Source organism: Enhydra lutris, unplaced genomic scaffold, assembly GCF_002288905.1.
Source record: "Enhydra lutris kenyoni isolate GAN:26980312 unplaced genomic scaffold, ASM228890v2 scaffoldscaffold53, whole genome shotgun sequence".
Taxonomy (NCBI): Eukaryota; Metazoa; Chordata; class Mammalia; order Carnivora; family Mustelidae; genus Enhydra; species Enhydra lutris.
In genome coordinates, this window is record NW_019154137.1 from 3,582,947 (window position 1) to 3,601,094 (window position 18,148).

The window sequence follows — 18,148 nt, forward strand, 5'->3', positions numbered from 1 at the left end:
TGACACCCTAGATCCTTTTGCATGAGATCAGTCTTATGAAAAAAGAAAAGTTATTCTTGGCCATGTCCCCTCACCCCTAACTCCCACCCACGCCCCACCTCCTGCACACACTGCTACTCAGCTCTCCGTTGAGAAGAACACGACTTAAGGTTTCCATTGGGCCCATAGTAGCTCGGGTGCTAGAGAAGGGCAGAGGGAGGGTAGAGAGACGTGAGGTGAGGGGGGCGGTGAGTCGCTCCTCCTCGTGACCCAGAATATCTCCCCCCTCCCTGTGATGATGAGCTTGCTTTTCCATAAGGGCTTTCCTTTGATTCAGGGAATGGGCCAACCAATGAGAGAGGGGCATGTTAGATTATTTTGGGGAAGGGCTCATGCCAAGAGGGTTCACTTTTACTAGGCGCCAAGTGTCCCCAGCAGCCAGTGTCTCCTGTACCAGTGGGAACTCCAGAACTCTCACCCCCTTGCCTGCCTCTGCCTCGTCTTTGCCCACTGAACAGCCATGAGAAGGCAGCTCCGGTCCAGAAGGGCTCCGGCCTCTCCTTACGGTTATCGCTCCAGACTTGTGAGTCCCGGGGAGCAGAATGTTTTGCCATCCCTTTTGAGGGGGGTGGGCTGGGGGTGGCGTAGATCGTGGCTTACGGCTGCTTCTCCTCAGCATGGGCAGGAACAGCGGGGTTTAAGGAAGCCTATAATTTCAAGATGGAGCAGTGACTCCTGGCACCCCATTGTGCCCTAAACTGCTGCATTGAAGGAAGAAGTCCCTCTTCCTGGGGGAAGAAAAGACAAGGGAAGGGGGGACCTTCTAAAATTGGAGGGGGGGGCGTCTGGAATTTAAACAAATAGAACTTTTGGAGTTTGGGAGTAGAGGTTTTGGTCCGTTAGCAGGAAATTTTAGCCAGGAGAGAGAGGAAGGGGAAGGGGAAGAGGAAGCGAAACACACTGCCCACCCAGCTGCCTCAGTCCCCAGGGGTGGGAGCGTCTTAGGAACCCAGCTGCTCTTTTTCTAAAGCAGAAATTCCAAACTCTCTTGCTAAAATCAGAGAACCGTAGATAGAAGCCGGGAGTAATCTTAGACATCATCTCTCCAGAACCCCTCATTATGTAAAGGAGGCTGCTGGGGCTCCGAGCACAGGAGTGACTTGCAAGTTTCCTCACTTCTAATCTCGGGCTCTATTAGACTTGCTGTAGACGACTCCCTAGCCCTCTGTCTCTCCCCCACCTGCCGCCAGCCCGCCTGCCACCTCACCCTGCCCAGCACACACACACACACACACACACACACACACACACACACACGGGCACACACATGACTCTCTGCTGTCGCTGTTTATCTCCAGGGTGCACCACAGAGGTCTTTGAACCCACCGTATCCTTGCATTTACTTTGCTCGAAATCGTTAATATATGCCACACACAGTACTTTTTTTCCGGGGGGGAGGGTTGTGGGGAGTGTAATCTGAAATCTCCGCCAGAGAGGGCTGTGATCTGAGCCCCTGGAGGAAACAAAGCTTAAATCCACTTTTCTTTGGAAATGGCCGCTTATATAACCAAGGAGTCAACGGAGGAAAACACGAATCCTTCCAACCCGGTATCAACCTACAGAGGGCTTCCCTTCTCAGCCATACCACGTAGAATCTTTCTTTTCACATTTCCAGAGTCCCTCCCAGCTTTCGGAGCAGCCACAGCCTGTAGGGCACCTACAACTCTTCCTTCCTTGGCTTTTTCTCTATGTACTGTTGCTAAAGCGTTATGTATCCATTCGATTAGTTGTCAAGCGCATCCGAGGGTCTGCTCTTTATAGGAAATGCTTGATTTTAAATGCACCGGGGGATCTTGCCCTGTAGGGGGACTACTTGATCAAATCTAAAAAGAAACTATTTAATGCAGTAGTTAATCGTATGCCGATTTCTCTTTGAAATTAACCAACTATTCAAATGTTTACAGGGTGTTACTCAATGCAGGGCACAAATTTATCCTTTGGGTCACACTGTTTGTTTATATGTTTATATGTTTGTATATTTAGAGTGCTCAAAATGGAGCCACCCTCTACCCTTCAGACTCTCCCCTTTTAGGGCAACACCATGGCCCGGGCACACACCCACTACTATAGTCCAGCACGTTCACACATGCTGCCACAGGAGGGCACGGCCACTTCAGGCAGCGGGCAAACACAGACCCTCTCATTCCCAGAGTCCTGACAGGATTCTGTTAAATAATTAGTTGCCCAAAAGTGCCTCCCTTGCGTAATGCGAGGTTCTCCTAACACAGGGAAGCAGAGGAGAGCAAAAAGGATATTTGAGGTTCCTGAAACTCAGGCAGTGTGAGAGCCGTGGGGAAATTAGCTCGGAGAAGGTTAATTCTTCCCGGGAGGGTAAAGCTTTAATGACAAGCCATCTTTAATGGGATTATCATGAAAGCTCATATCTACAAATAAGATCAGGCCAAGGCCCAGGCCAGCTGTCTCCTCTGTGGAGCAGAAGTGGACAGCAGGCCCTCGCACAAGAGGGAGAGAAAAGGAAGCTGTCCAGAAAATATAAAGGGGACACTAAATCCCCCCGCAGTGAACCGTTCCACCTAAATTCTCTGAGATTCCCGGTTGCGGTGCATTCTTCCCAGGCCATGAGGACTACACACCAGTCCACAAGGCTGCTGGGGTTAGGGTGATGAACTCTGGGAGAGCAATTTCTTCAGAGTCTGGCTCAGGTTTTAAGCCCAGTAGTTATCACTGGCACTCGTTCAGTCCCCACTGGCTCCTGAGCCGTGGGCCCCACACGGGTGGAGGGACACCAAGGAGTCGGAAAAAATACCCACTCTGCCCCTTGGGTGCTCAGAATGTAGTTGGGGAGGTCAAATGCGTACACACATTCGCACACGAGGGAAAGAGATTTAAGAGCATTTATTAGTCCATTCAACACTGAGTGGATGGGGGCTCTCCTCCTGAGCCTTGCATCATGAGCCCGCGTCAGAGTCAGAAATCCTTGATTATGAGCACCTACAATCCCTTGGGAACACAGACTCTGACCCCCCACTGGTGGCTCCAATCTGTTAGTAACGTCTAGGTGCTTGAGCTCAGGGTGCGAGGGGAGAAACGTCACTGCCCCAGGTAACGGGAAACACAGGTTCTGTCGACTTGATCACGAACTCTCTGTGTGGCTGCAGCTGCGTCCTGCCCCCTCTCTGGGCTTCCGATGGACAAGGGAATCTTCAGGGTCCCTGTCAGTTCTAATGTGGTGTGTGATAGAACGCTCTATAGTGGAACCGACTCGAGAGACGTTCAGGATTGCTTCTGATCCACAGCCGGATGGCACGGGGCAGACTGAACGCTGAGAGCAGAGTCTTGTCATTCTGGGTCATTTTTACTGATTCTGAACAATCCAATTTTCTGAGCCCCGCCCCCCCGCCCCCCACTAATGGCAGCATTTTTAGCTGAGTGTCCTCTAAATGGCCTTTGAGGAATCAGGCAGGGAGGGGGCAGCACGGAGCCCCTGGTCTCTATCATTTGACACATCCAACCCCAGCAGGTGCACAGGCCCCGCCACCCTTCAGATTTGGACAGCAGAGAGAAGGGAGGGTGGCCTCATTTTCTGCCTCTGCAGGGAGCCTTGGCAGACCCCCAAAGAGCAAAGATCCAACTCTCCTGCCTGTGGCCGGGAGGCATTCGAAATCCCGTTGGTGAAGTCTGGGTTTCTCTTTTTTTGGTTTAATTTTCTTAGAACCACTCAGAGAAGATTACAGTTTCGGATCTCAATGACTGCAATCAGTCAATCAACAGATATGTGCTGAGCACTCACGACGTGCCCAGATTCTCGCCTAGGGTATGGGGTTGGGGGGGAGCAGGGAGACGAGGGAAGTAGCAGTTGAGGTTCCAGACCTCAGGGAGTCTGTTCGACCAGCTGAAGGCAGGAAGAGGTGCCAGCTCACGCAGCAGTCAGAGAAGCAGCAAACAGACCCCTGGGTTTTGTTTCTGCTCCGGTGGGAGTCTAAGTTTTGAGGAGGGGTCCAGCCGCTGGCCTCGCCCTGCTGTCTGTCAGAGGCTACTTTCAGGTACAATGCGGGATGGTCAAGTTGAGCGCCCGCCAGCGTGTGGGACCGACAATAAAGCTGACCTGGCCTTAGAATTTGCCATGGTGGACTCAAGTGTCTAAAATGACTCCGTCCTTGGTGTCCAGCTCGGCTCCGCCCTGACAGGCCAAAGTGAGGCCAAGGCCCCAGGACAGAGGAGAGACAGAAGCAGAGCCCTGAGGGGAAGAGCCCAAGGGCCCGCAGCTGAGACTAGAACTTACACCTCTGTGGAAAGAATATTGGGTCAAAATGGGTCAGAGAAAGGATATTTCCTCCAAAAGAACAGAGAGAGGGAACAGGTGCTTCTCGTAACCACGGGTGTGTGTCCGGAGAGGCTTCTCCAAATACTGAATCGTCTTCCATTCCTTTTGGCTGGTGGGATGCGCCCTGGGGAATTTTTTTTTTTTTTCAAAAAGGGGACTGTGTTTTGTCACCGTTCCAGGATGATCAGGATGAAGTGAACCAGAACTACTTAGCAGATGAAGAGGAAGAAGCTGAAGAAGAAGCTCGGGTGATGGTGGTACCCGATCTGGAGGAGGAGGAGGAGGAAGAAGAGGAGGAGGAAGAAGAGGAGGAGGAAGAAGAGGAGGAGGAGGAAGAGGAGGCGAAGGCGGAGGAAAAGGGTCAGGGTCAGCCAGCAGGCAATGCCTGGTGGCAGAGATGGCAGATCGTGAACGAATACCTGTGGGATCCGGAGAAAAGGATGTCTCTGGCCCGAACAGGTCAGAGTTGGAGTAAGTCCCAGTTGTCCCAATGCCCCAGTCGGGTGTCCTTTGCTTTTGGCTTGGTGTCAAGGACCCCTTTACCATACGTTGGATGGGCTTGTCTGCACACTTCTCTCAGATCTCATGTGAAGGGCTCGATGCCTAGGGAAATGCCTGCACTGAGGGCAGATCCCGTTGGAAGAAACCAAGTAGGAACACATCGGATGGTGGAGCTGAAAGCCGATGGGCTCAACTTCATTTGCGATGCAAAGGGTCCGTAAGAATGAGTGGGAAAAGCACAGATTTTGTTTGTTTGTTTAAGTCCCAGCCCCATCGCTTTCTATCTGTGTGACCTCGGGCTCATCCTTTACCCTCTGTGAGCCTTAGTTTTCCTCACCTGCCAAATGAGGGAAACAATCCCTACCTTGTCTCTCCCACAGGATCAGCCTGAGGCTCATTTTGGATGCTTCCGTTGTAAACTTGAAAGCACGGTTGCCTCTTGAACAGCACAGGTCTGAAGGGCACTGCTGCACGCGGGTGTTGCGTGTTTTCCCCACAAACACAGCGTAGTGCTCTAAATGTATTTCCTCTCGCACAAGGCCACCTCTTCCGTGGCTTACTTTATGGTAAGCGGACAGTACATCCCACATGGAATGTACCAAACACGCGTGAATTGGCACTTTCTGTCACTGGGAAGACTTCTTTCTGGTCAATGGTAGGCTGTTAGGAGTCACGTCGTGGGGAGTCTAGAGTTAGATACAGATTTCTGACAGCACGGGGGTCGGCGCCCCTCAATCCCACACTGTTCAAGGGTCAACGGTACTATGCAGGAGACTGCTGCAGGGCTGTGGGACCGCAGTCCCTGCTAACTTGACCGTGGGTTGATAAAATCTCATCGTTGCACCCAGGAATGTCAGAAAAGGAAAGCCAGGAGGTGTGCCCTCGGAGGCACGCCCTCAGCCCCAGCTTGCAGATGTTTCAGGCTCCCGGGGGGGCACACAGAGGAATTCTGTTTAAAGAGGTCATTTCTGGAGATTACGGCAGAGGCCCCATCGTGCTCGATCGATGGCAGAATGGCATCCCTTAGCCAGCATTTCGGCTTCACGACCTCTCCAGCACGAATCTCCCAGGGTCCTACTCACCTCTTGAACTATTCACGCTGGGCCTTCTCCTTAAGAGATTTAGCCTGTGATAAAATTCACACTTGCCACACTCTCCACACGGCTAGAAAAAGAGCAGCTGCCGGCTTGGCACTCAGTTAACCCACAGCAGAGCAAAATAGATGACTGTACGGGTGAAATCAGAGTCCCCCAGTGTCCCGGGTCTCGGTTGCTAAAGTTGACCATCATGCCTGCTAAAGGCCCTTTTGGCTGAGAACTCTCTCCCCCCCACCCACCCACCCCCAGTTTAGGTTTCTAATTCAGCTCCGTCAGGGTGAAAGGGCCAGCCCTCCTTCCTGGAATTAGGAATAGCAGGTGTGGGGCTCTGAGCACCGCCCACCTCCCTTCACCCTTCCTTAGCTCCCAGCCCCACCCCTGCCGATCCCTCAAACCCTCAACTGGAACAAATGTACCATTCAAGGAACATTCCAACGTTCTGGAAGCTGCAGACAAATGCCGGACGCTCAGTGGGGCTCCAAAGGGGGCACAGCTGTTTCTCCCTTGCCTAAAGAAGACTGGGAACACAGGCCTTGTGAAATGCAAGCGCGCTTCTGGGAGAGGGAGCTGTACTTTAACCCCTAAACGGCCAGCGCCTGGAACTTTACCGGAGGAGCTGAGGCAAGTTGGTCCCATGGAGAATAATCCATGGGCCAAAAAGAGTGATGGGGGAGAAATGTTCAGGTGCCCAGGGAGGACACGGCAGTGGGGACATCCCATGGTAGGCCAGATCTGGGCCTTTGATGGCAGGTGTGACGAGGGTCCAGCAACTCGGGCTCTGCTCTTGGGCGTTGCCTGGGCAGGCGGCGCATGGTGATGGTAATGCCTAGGCCACCAAGCACATGTTTTGCTGCCCTCTTGCTTGAAAACTAGGTGCCCACTTGAGCAGTTACTAACCCAATCTCAGCCTGAACATCGACATGACCAACATATTCGCCCAGCCTATGGTTATAGTCTGGGTCTTTCCTTTGGTAGCGGGGCAACTTCTATTTTTAGGAACTATCTGTTATTTTATTGGATACTGACAAGAACCAAATGAGGTAGTAATATTATTATCCCCATTTTACAGATGCAGAAACTGAGGCTTAGAGAGGGTAAGTAACTTATCTAAAGTCACACAGTTATGAAGCGGCAGCACTGGGATTCAAGCCCAGGTCAGATGAACACTGGGGTTCACCCTCCTGCTGGAACACCACATTGTCCTCACGAAGTATAGTAATGAGCAAGGCCCTGATGGGTACGGTCTCAGGACCTGATGGGATGTTCTGGTGGGAGGAATAAAGAATCTAGATCATGGGTCCTTACCCATGTCTATCCAAGATACCCAGGTCTAGCCAGGCTTGGGTAAGGCAATCAGAAGAGACACCTGCATTACCTAGAGGAGTAGTGCAGGGAAAACCTGGACATCCAGGAAAGAAAAAGCTGGAGGGATCAAGGGGTTCCGATGGGTATGGAGCTTGGTCTTCCTTGGTGGGGACGGGGGGTGGACAGCTGTGTTAGCCCATCACAGACTTCAGGGCGTAGCTCAGGGGTGAGGCTCAGGGGACTCACCACTAGTGCCATTCCCCCCTCTGCAATTCCCAGCCACACATCCTAGACAAGGCGGAAGGCATCTCCAAGGGAGTGTACCTATCCCATTGCTTTCCTTTCATCCATGAGACTGAGTCTTCTAGTCTACCAGGATGGATCCGGCCATTGCTCCCTTTCCGGGGCCGGGGGCGCGGGTTGAGGAAAGAGGAAGGAGGCACCAAGTACCACCGGTGCACTGGTGCTGCTGTTCCTTCTCCAGGGCTTCCAGCCGAATTGCTATGTTCCGGCTCCAGTCCTGCCTCAGTTCACCTTAGAAAACATCAAGGTTCCATTTCCAGTGGGATGACTGCGGAGCTTTCTTCCCCCTTCCTCTGCTCCTACCCCCACCCCTTTCTGGTTCATTTTATTTGGTTCATGGTTCAATTTAAAAATTAATGTTTGGATTCAGTTTTGGGTACAGCAGAGTTAGGTGGTTTGTTCCGGTTTCTGGTTCGTGAGTCAGTTCCAATCTGTTGTTCCGACATCATGTCACTGCTGTGAGCAGAGCCAGACACTGTTGCCTGAGAGGGCCCCAAGGAGGACTTGAAAAGAACTTCTCAGCAGCCATCTCGTGCTCAATCACCTCGCTCGGTGCTGCCTCATCCTGGGGCAAACCTAATCCCAAAACAGCCCGTGGACGAAGGACTCACACGGCCATGTTTCTGGTCCCACAGCAACACACACATGAATAATGACGATGGTGGGGACCAACCATGTTTGTAAAGAGCACTTGGTATCTGCCAGGCTCTGGGCTCTGCTATTTAAATGTATCGTCCCACTCCAAGAAGGAAGTCCTATCATTGACCTCCCAGGACAGATGAGGAAATTGACGCCCAGAGAGGCGAGCAGGACGCGAGGAGAAGTGGAGTTTTAGATATTGTTAGGGCTGTAGATCAGTATACGAGGTGAGCGGCTAAACTTGTTTCCATTCTCCCTGTGAGGAATTAGGGGCACGGAGAGATTCTGGAACTTGCCCTAGCTCACAGGTAGAGCAAGTGTCGATGTGAAGGCACGCTCTCTTCCCCCTTCCTTCCCCGTCGCGTGTTCTTTTGGAAAAGCAGAGCCACTTCAACTTTTGCTGAAGATGAATAAGATTTGAAATAAGTAGGGTGAGGCCTCACTTTGCCTTGATTAGAGTAGAAGCAAGTCCGGCGGAAATTAATCAAAAGTTTGAATTATAGGCTATGTGAAAAGAAACGCTGTTTTCATCACTTGCAAATACATATAATCACTGGAGCCAAGCTGCTCGGACTCTTCAGGGCACCTGCTTTAATGAGGACTCCCAAGCAATTTGCCCTCTGCTGTACTTTCAACTCCACTCCCCCGTAATCTTGCTCATGGCCCTCATCGGCTCAACAAGCCCTTCCACCGGAGATGCTGTACACGGCGATCAGACCTCCGACACAATTCTCACGAATTCCAGATTGGTGAGAGCTGAATAAGCAAGGACATACTGAATCTGGGGAAGGTGGAAAAAATAAACCGATAAATAAGAGACGTCACACCTGCTGGGGTTGGTTCTGGCTCATGTGTTCAAGCGAGGAGGCAGGAGGGCTTGTTGGCAAGCACTGACCACTCTCATCTCTGATCCTTCTGCAGGCCTGATTTTAGTCATTTACTTCTTCTTCTATGCCTCCCTGGCTGCTGTGGTCACTCTCTGCATGTACACGCTATTTCTGACCATCAGTCCTTACATGCCGACCTTCACTGAGAGGGTGAAGCCTCCTGGTGAGTGCCCAGATGCCCTGTGCTGTCAGAACTCTCTGGACAGAAATCTGCTTATATAGCATGTTCAGCCTCAATTAACTGGCTCTTCCCGGTAATGACTTGGGGATTCAATTATTAAGAGTAAAAGTAAAATGGTACTTGGCAAATTATGGTCCTTTTTATTTTGATTGCCTGGGCGGGGTGGTGGTGGTAATGGTTTCATGGGAATCAATACAAAAAAAGTATCCCAAGAACGGGTTAATATATCCAAGACCTGTTTTTGTTGCCAGGAGTTATGATTAGACCCTTCGCCCATAGCCTTAACTTCAACTTCAACGTTTCTGAACCTGACACTTGGCAGCATTATGTCATTAGCCTAAATGGATTTCTCCAGGGTAAGTAAGTTCCTCTGAATGGGGGAAATCTCTGTGGAAAAGCGGTGGGGTGGGGTGGGGTGGGGGGATTCAAAATTCACAATTCTCTGGAAGTCCCACTCTTACTAACCCCAGCCCATCCCGGTCTTTCCTTACCTCTCATCCCCCTCAGCACCCATATGCACAATCAAGACTGTTCTGGTTTGTGATTGTATGTTGTCTTGAAAGCATAGAAGACAAGTCTCCAGCAAGATGTTAAGTTCATTGGGGACAGAGAACTTGTTTTCTTTTCTTAAACATTCTAGGGCACCTAGTTATGTCCTGGGCACATCCAGATGGCTCAATAATGACCATTTATAAAAGATCATTTCAGGGGGTAGGTAGGGGTGAGAAAAGAAGAGTGTTCTCCAGAATGGGAAGAGTCCTGCCTCCTATACTTTCTCAAGGTAAGAGAATTCCTTTCTTGGAGATGGGCCATCTTGAAGGAAGAGGGCAAGGGTCTTGATTTAATTAGCATCCCAGCAGGGAGTTAGAGGAAGAATCTCTGGGTGACAGTCACGCCAACATTTTGATAGCAAATGTTTGCAAGACGCCCATCTCTATAGTGTCATCAGATACACTTCCAGGGACCGACGAGTGGCTTTTTGAGAAGCCCTTCCATGGACTGAAAACGGAGGTAGCACTTTGGTTAAGGTCTGACACAGAGCATGAAGGCTCTAAAGCCCCAGTGGGTTGCACAAATTATTTGCGGAAAAAAGCCAGTTTGATTGCTTTGGTTGTCCCTGCCTGGCTGAAATGGAGGAATAGAGAGCAGTAGAATATGCACTGAATGAGAAGAACAATGTTTTATGTGACTGGAAGTGTTACATAAATGCATAAATCTTCTCATTTAACTTTAACCCTCCATAGAAGCGACCGGCGGGGCACCTGCGTGGCTCAGTCTTCGGCCAAGTGTCCAACTCCTGATCTCTGGTCCGGTCTTGATCTTAGGATTGTGAGTTCAAGCCCCGTGTTGGGGCTACATAAAGAATCTACCATCTCCATTCTACAAATGGGGCAACTGAGGCTCAGAAAGGGGAAGTAATGTGATAAAAGTCTCCCAGCAGCCGAATCAGTGTTTAAACCCACATCCATGGTTGTGACACACTTGCCACTGGAAGTGTGATTCAGGACCCACAGCTTCAGCATCCCCTGGGAGTTTGTTAGAAGGGCGGGCTCTCAGGTCCCACCCCAGACCTGTTGAATCAGGATCAGCACTCGAACAAGATCCGCAGGTGATCTGTATAAACTTTAAAGCTTGAGAAATACTACTTCTCGTAATTCTTTGCTGCTGCCATATGACCTGGAGTTAGAATCTCAGCTTTGTATCAGTCATGCTCAGTGTCATTTTGGGGAAGTCTGAGTTTCAGATTCCTCATCTGTAAAATGACGGAGGCTGGGTCCTTTCTGGGTCCACGTAGTTTTTTGAGCTCAAAACAAACAAAACCCAAAACGTTTTGGGCATCAACGCCAGCACAGTATCTTCTCTTCTTTCAAACTGTTTGTGAGCTGTTGCAAGTGTGTTGTCAGACTCTGCTGAGGAAATCCCTCTGAAAAGCTAGTAGATAGAGAAATACCAATTCTGACCTGACGACAGAGATGGAGAACATTAGGGAAAGCATCGGGTTTTTAGTTCCTAAGTGTAGATAACATGCCCTATTTAAAAGGAACACATCTCTGAAATAGACATCTCAGAGTATCAATTTCATTCCCACGAGGACTGCGATTTTGCAATAAGGGTCATGCCCATGTCACATTATTTTTAATGGAACTACCTCAAGAGAAACAATGAGCACGTGATTAGAGCTTCTATTTAGAAACTTAACATTTGAACATAGTTCTTGTTCTAAAAAAAAAAAAAGATTAAAAAGAAACCTTGAATCGAATGTAGCTTTGTCAAAGGAAAAATAAAGGCTTAACGGTAATTGGAATAGATTTAAAATTTCCAGTTGCTCCTTAACAATACTAAACCCAAGTCACAACCTGTCCAGATTACAACCCAGCAGTACATTTGGAGTTTTACCACCAGCAGATCATAGGTGCACAGTCTCCTCTGAAAAACTGAGATACTGGGAACATGAGTGCATGGGGACTGGACCTAACAACACAAACTGGACTCCATCATTTAAAGCCAAACTGGAAATAATGCAGTCGTTTTCAAAGCCCAGTCCGTGGCATCTGGTAGTCCAAAGAGTGAGCTCACAGACAGCCCCTTTCAGCTCTCTCTCCTTGATATGTATGCCTTGGACTCATGCTCCATTCCATCCGATGTAAAGGGACACAAACCCTCAGTGCCTCGAGTCTTGGTAGACAAGATCTCACCCTCTCACTTTCTCGGGGGAGACCCTACAGCTTGTCACTGGTTTCTGTCTTTCAACCGAAGTTCTATTCTGTGGTGCTAACTTCTGTCCGTAAGGGATGAGAAGCTGGTTTATCTCCTTTTTCTCCCTCTCTTCCTCCTCTTCCTCCCTCCTGTCCCACAACACACACTTCTCATTTTCTTGTATCTGAAAAGAAATAATGGAAAATGGAAGCTATACAGTGACCAGCACATGACCCAGAGATAGATACTCCAAAGTTCGTAGGGAAGGAGACACCATCAAAGTGGGCCGAGGGAACGAGCCTTCCGGGAGAGATGCTGGTGGGGAACCTTGGGCACCGATGCCCAAGGGTCCTTGGGTACCGATGCCCAAGGGTCCTTGGGTCGCAGAGCCTAGGCCAGACTGAGTGGGCTCTCAGAGGAGCACCAGCAAGTTGCAGAAAGAATACTAGGGAGGAGGCCTCCTGAAAATGTGGCCCTCCCCGGTAGCACCTGTCTAACATGCCCCCCGTTTGCCGCCCCCACACATGCTTTAGGTTACAATGACAGTCTTCAAGAGGAAATGAATGTAGATTGTCCCCCGGGGCAGTACTTCATCCAAGATGGCGATGAGGAGGAAGACAAGAAGGCCTGCCAATTTAAGCGCTCCTTCTTGAAGAACTGCTCTGGCTTGGAAGACCCTACTTTTGGCTACTCTACTGGACAGCCTTGCATCCTTCTAAAGATGAACCGGGTATATTGGCCCTTGATACTCCCGTGACAATAAGTAGAGGAGCTGGGTAGGGGGGCTCCGGCCCCTCTGTTTCTCTTGGGCTCTGTCCCGGCACACTGCAAGTCTGGCCACTTGTACTGACAACGTCAGTAATACAAACAACTGGACAAACCTATCAAACAATAATCCCCTTTTCTCCCTGATTACTTCCTATTTCCACTCTTGTCTCCTGCCTCTAACCTGCCCTTTGATGCCTTCTGTCAGTAATGAGGTCCTGAGCTGTTTGGAACAGGGGACTGACATGATGGGGGAGGGACAATTCTTCTATCATAAGAGATACACTTTCCTCCTCTACTGCCATGCCTTAGGTGTGGTAGAGCCTTACCAGGCACATCGCTCTTAAAACTGGAAAGTTCTTTCCATCTTCAGGGTTCTCCTGCTGCAGTTACCTTTGTATGAGCATCAGGCACAAATACAAGGGGCAAGCTGAGCTGCACAACTCTGGAGATATTTTTGCATTTTTTGCCTTTTAAAAAAATTATTTTTTATTTGACAGAGAGAGTACAAGCAGGGGGAGCAGCAGTGGGAGAGGGAGAAGCAGGCTCCCCACTGAGCAGGGAGCCCGATGAGGGGCTCCATCCCAGGACCCTGAGATCATGACCTGAGCCAGAGGGAGAGGCTTAACCCACTGAGCCACCCAGGCACCCCTGGTTGTTGGCTTTTGTAACATTCCTGAGAGGGCTAATGGGTTGTTTATGCCTAAGGAAAGGGTGGTTTAAGGGGGGTTTAGAAAAGCCCCATTTTTACTGTTCAATCCATTTTGGTTTTTGATGTTTAAAAACAACAGCAACAACATTCTGGTTTTCTTTTGATAGATTGTAGGCTTTCGTCCTGAGCTTGGGGATCCTGTGAAGGTGTCCTGCAAAGTTCAGGTAAAGTGCCTTTTTGAATAAGTACTGCTAGCCCATCTGTTTTATGCAAAAAGATGGTTCATCCCTCCTAAGGTTTTCACCGTGGATGACTGGCTGTGGGTTAGGGAAAGGGCTAGGCTTTTCATAACTATGCCTCCCTTTGGTAGCTTCTGGCCTCCCTCTTGCCAGAAAGCATTCAATTCATGTGTGTTTGTGTGTGTCGTGCGGGTGTGTGGGTCTGCGCCGGTTTATACCTGCAAAAGCCGAAGAACGACCCGCTAAAGGCCACAGCAAGGACTGACAGTGCGCCCGTCATTAACTAGGATTTTGTTTACACTTTTGCTTTTAGCTCTAATTACTTGTTTCTTTGAACTAAACAAACAGCTTTTATTAGAGTCATTAGTCCCTGCTTTTCAAACAGAATTTCACTTTTTGCAGCAATGACCAGTGGCACTGAGTGTTGGGATAACAAATGACTAAAAGGGAAGTATAAACAGAAGTCCATTAATATGCTAATTAACTGTCCTTTGAGGGACCATTAACTCCTCTCTCATCGGCACCAATTAGCTCCTTTGTAGGAAGAAGCCCTAGGTCTTGGGTTTGCTTCTCCAACTGGAAGCAGTAGCTCCCTCCAGTTTCCCAGCATCTACTGCGCCCCCAGCCCCGGCCAGCCATCTGGCTCGCTCTTGTTTGTGAAGCCGGGTAATCCCATGCTCCGTGCTAGAAACACAGCTCCAAACTCCAGCCTCAATGGTGGTGGATCAGAAAGCCGCAAGAGGTAGCATTTACCCAGCACGCATTTATTGGTCACTTTCGCTCTACCGGGTACTTTGCTAGGTGCTGGGGGTGCCAAGATAACTATGGCTCTCTCTCTGAAGTCGGGGCTCCACGTATTCCAGCTGCTATGAAAGGGGCAATGGGGACACTGACGATGATGAGTGTTGAAAGGTCAGGCCACGGTTTGCCCCGCCAACAAGGTAGGAAGGACATTCATTCTGTTCACATGGACACGAGTCTGTGTAAATACACACACGCGCATGTGGCGTGACGACAAACTAGTGGCACTGATTCCCCAGACTACTCACAGACGCGAACTGCACGGCTTTCTAGAAGAATATGTAAGTAAATCATAAAGACCGACTCGGTCTTAAACTAGCATGTTAATTGGCTCGAGTCCTATTTACAGCTCCCTAGAGCCATTCGTCTTTCTGCTTGCACAGAACCTTGCTGAGAACTGTCCTTTAAAAAGAAAACAAGAAACAGTAAGAGTCATTATACATTCTATAATAATTGGTCAAAATCCACACCCACTTGTGAAAATCAAGCAGGACAAGGTAATCACGAGGATAAATTAAGGGGAGCTTAGAGTATACTCCGAACGATCACACTATGTTGACAGAAGGAATCACATGACCCCAGTGAGTGATTTGCTGGTAGTGAGCTCTGTTTGTCCCTCATTAGTCCCCAGATCTCTGCTAAACAGGGCAAGTCTAATGCATAGGCAGAATGGTCAGTCCCCTACCTGATGTGATATGATGAGGGTAGACTGACTTCTTTCATCTTTCCAGCACTGGTTCCCTCTTGCTTGTCCTCCTGAGTTCACCTTCCATAAGTAAGCACTACAGAGAAGATGGTCAGACACACGAGTGTTGGTGGGCCAAACTGTAGGCCGTGTCCCTGGGCAGCAGATCCCAGCGCGCCTGGTTTCCCTTCCACGGAACTGAGCCCCCAGTGTGCAAGGTGTCATGGCGTGGGATCTACTCAGCATGTTCTAACTTCTGCCTGCCTCAGCGTCCAAGACTGGCTGCCAGGCCCACGATTTTTTTTTTTTTTTTTTCGAGAGGGGCTGGCATGATAGACCCTCTTGCTAGAGCAGCACCAACTACTGGCCGCCCCCCAGAACCCTTCTATCTGGGTCTCCTAGGAGCCAGTACGGAACTATATTGAGCACGTTCGGTCTCCTCAGTCCAGGCTTTCCATTCCGTATTCTTTGAATTGAAATCCGAGGCACAGTCTCTCCCTGGAAATGTTCTGGCGATAGGTGTGGGGTAAGCTATGCCCCATTCTGCTTTCATGGGTCATCCTGGGACAGTTGGTTCTGGGTCACATCATGATTTCACCAGGGACACGCGCCCCTCGAGCTCAGGCTTCAGTTCCCTGGGGGACCCAGCATCCCACATATACCTGCTTTTACTTCCAGAGAGGCGATGAAAATGACATCCGATCCATCAATTACTACCCAGAGTCGGCTTCTTTTGACCTTCGCTACTACCCTTACTATGGCAAACTGACTCACGTAAGCCTGTATCCTTTTCAGTCTTTGCTGTCAGAAAGGGCTCAGAGACAGAGGCAGGGCTGCCCAGAATCTCTGAGAATTAGGGAGCAGCATGTAGTAACAGTGGGGTGAATAGTGGCTGGCCAAGACCAGGAGCTCCCTCTCCCAATTCCTACTACAACCGCTCCTTTCTGTATCTGAAGGTATTTCACATATGGTCTGGTCTGACTCCTTCAGCTTACAGATGGAGAAATTCAAGTTCAGAGAGAGAAAGTGACTTGCCCAACACACAGAGCTAATTAGTGGCAGAGCCAGGAGCAGACAAATCCCTGTCACTGCACTCCACGACACCCAAATGATCAAACCCGCCTGTTTGTCCCAGGTGAAGCCTTGGGGCAGGGGTGGTGGGTCACAGGGCCAGGCTTCACCTTTAGCAGAGACATTTCAAAGACGCTACATTCGTGGTCTGATAACTCAGAAAATCCTATCACACAGAGTTAGACCTGGTTTTCCCCAGAGGACAGTCAGTCATCTGACAGGGACTTAGGGGAGAAAGGTGTCATTTCCCCCACGGAACCAGGGCAGAGAGAGAGCGTGTCAGTTGCTTTAGCCATTCGTGACTTGGCATTATGGGATTTGCTCAGTTCACTGGTGAGGGTTACCCCATTCTGCTCTGAGTATCTGCTCCCTTGCATCCTGTTACCCACCCCCACGGCCTCCGCCCCTCCCATTTAGGAGTCATTGTTCTTCTGCCTGCAGGTTAACTACACCTCCCCGCTGGTGGCAATGCACTTCACAGATGTGGTGAAGAACCAAGCGGTGCCTGTCCAGTGCCAGCTGAAGGGCAAGGGCATCATAAATGATGTCATCAATGATCGTTTTGTGGGTAGGGTGATCTTTACTCTGAACATAGAAACCTAAGAACTTTGCGGGGCACTCCCACTAGTTCTGTTTCTGTTTTATTTCATGTAACCCCTGGTAGGACCTGAATTCTTTTTCTTCGCTCAGGACACAGCCAGATGGACGCCTAATACAGCAGATCATCTTTCCTTGCCTTTGACATATGTATAAAATGACATTGTGGGATTGATTTTTTAAAGGTAGTCTCTCCTGATAACAAATAGGTGATTTTAATTTCCTTTCCCCCTACTTAAAACTAAAACCCATTCGTGCTGCTAGAGGTCTCACCATAGTGTAAACGTAGTATCTGATAAAATTCACAAGAGCCATGAAGGAGAATTTCTATAACGATTTTAAATTCATTGTGTTTTGTAAAATTTTGTTGTTTTTAGAGGTGAGATTCCTCCCAACCAGGCTGATAAGCTTTTTTTTGTTTCTGGTTGTGGTTGTTGTTGTTGTTGTTGTTTTTAAATTTTTTCTTAACCTACCTGGCAAGTTCCTTCCCTGGGAATCACCAATCAGACCAACTCAGAATACACCTAGGGCTATCATACCTAGAGAACTCTATATCCAAGGGTGCTTGAGGAACTGGCTGTCTCATATGGGCAACTAAATAATACTGATTTGAAGACTAGGTTATCTTCAACTGGGACACAAAGCAGTGCTAACTGGATATCGTTCTGGAATACAAATGAACACCTTTCCTATGACTTTTGGGGGGAGGTGAGGTCCATAGCAACTGGGGCGAATACTTACCATGTGGATGTGATTGGCATTTGATTCCTTGCTCTGTGGTGTGATCATCCAAAGGCAAACATTCCTGCACACAGGTTTGTCTCCGCTGCAGGCAAAGGAGAAAACGAGGAAGATCTCCACCCGCTAATTATTCTTGGGCCCTATGCCTGGCAGTGATATAAGGTCCTTTGAGACCATCCGGGAGGGGCATTGGTGAGCCCCAGCTACAGCTCTAGGGATTGAAATCACGGTCTGCCAACTGATACACAGTAAGACAGAAAGCTCCCACCGGGCTTACCCCAAACCCAAGGCCCATTTCTGGTGCTTCGTGTGCCCAGAAAACGATGCGGGGCAGGTGTTCATCCAGGTTGTAGGTCAGCCAGGCTGCTTTGTCTTCTCCGGCCACTCGACCGTTCCACAGGTTCTTAACACCTCCACCAGGGGGAGGGCTGGCACAAGGAGAAAAAGTGAGCATTAGCCAATTGCATGGTGTCTCGGGGTCCAAAGAACGCTTCGGTGCCACCTAGAAAAGCGTCCAGAGTCTGAATCTCCTCCCAAAACGGGGAACTGGCAATCTGGTAGTGAAGACAAACAAGCAAAGAAGTAACTCTGAACGAGTGTGACGAGTTCGACGACTAGTATGTGGAAATGCTATGGGAACCTGAGGAAAAGTACCTAACTTGA

General features: G+C 49.4%; 1 protein-coding gene across 2 annotated transcripts; it reads left to right on the top strand.

Moving 5' to 3' along the window:
- Positions 1–429: 429 nt before the first annotated feature.
- LOC111157285 (ATPase Na+/K+ transporting family member beta 4) lies at positions 430–16,972 on the top strand. 2 transcript variants are annotated; one of them, XM_022518586.1, is made up of 8 exons: positions 430–562; positions 4,504–4,795; positions 9,091–9,219; positions 9,489–9,593; positions 12,468–12,664; positions 13,519–13,575; positions 15,755–15,850; positions 16,589–16,972. In XM_022518586.1, exons 1-8 carry the CDS (start codon positions 500–502, stop codon positions 16,748–16,750), a joined length of 1,101 nt encoding a protein of 366 aa, XP_022374294.1. In that variant the 5' UTR covers positions 430–499; the 3' UTR covers positions 16,751–16,972. The 2 variants fall into 2 exon arrangements, with proteins under 2 accessions (XP_022374294.1, XP_022374295.1); XM_022518587.1 differs by having other exon boundaries at positions 4,504–4,783.
- The last annotated feature ends 1,176 nt before the right edge of the window (positions 16,973–18,148 follow it).

What these genes read in the sequence shown, in the direction of transcription:
- LOC111157285 (XM_022518586.1), top strand. Translation starts at nt 500, where the DNA reads ATGAGAAGGCAGCTCCGGTCCAGAAGGGCTCCGGCCTCTCCTTACGGT. An exon ending in CCTAAATGGATTTCTCCAGG is followed by an intron (nt 9,594 to 12,467) that starts GTAAGTAAGTTC and finishes CACATGCTTTAG; the next exon opens with GTTACAATGACAGTCTTCAA. An exon ending in AGGTGTCCTGCAAAGTTCAG is followed by an intron (nt 13,576 to 15,754) that starts GTAAAGTGCCTT and finishes TTTTACTTCCAG; the next exon opens with AGAGGCGATGAAAATGACAT.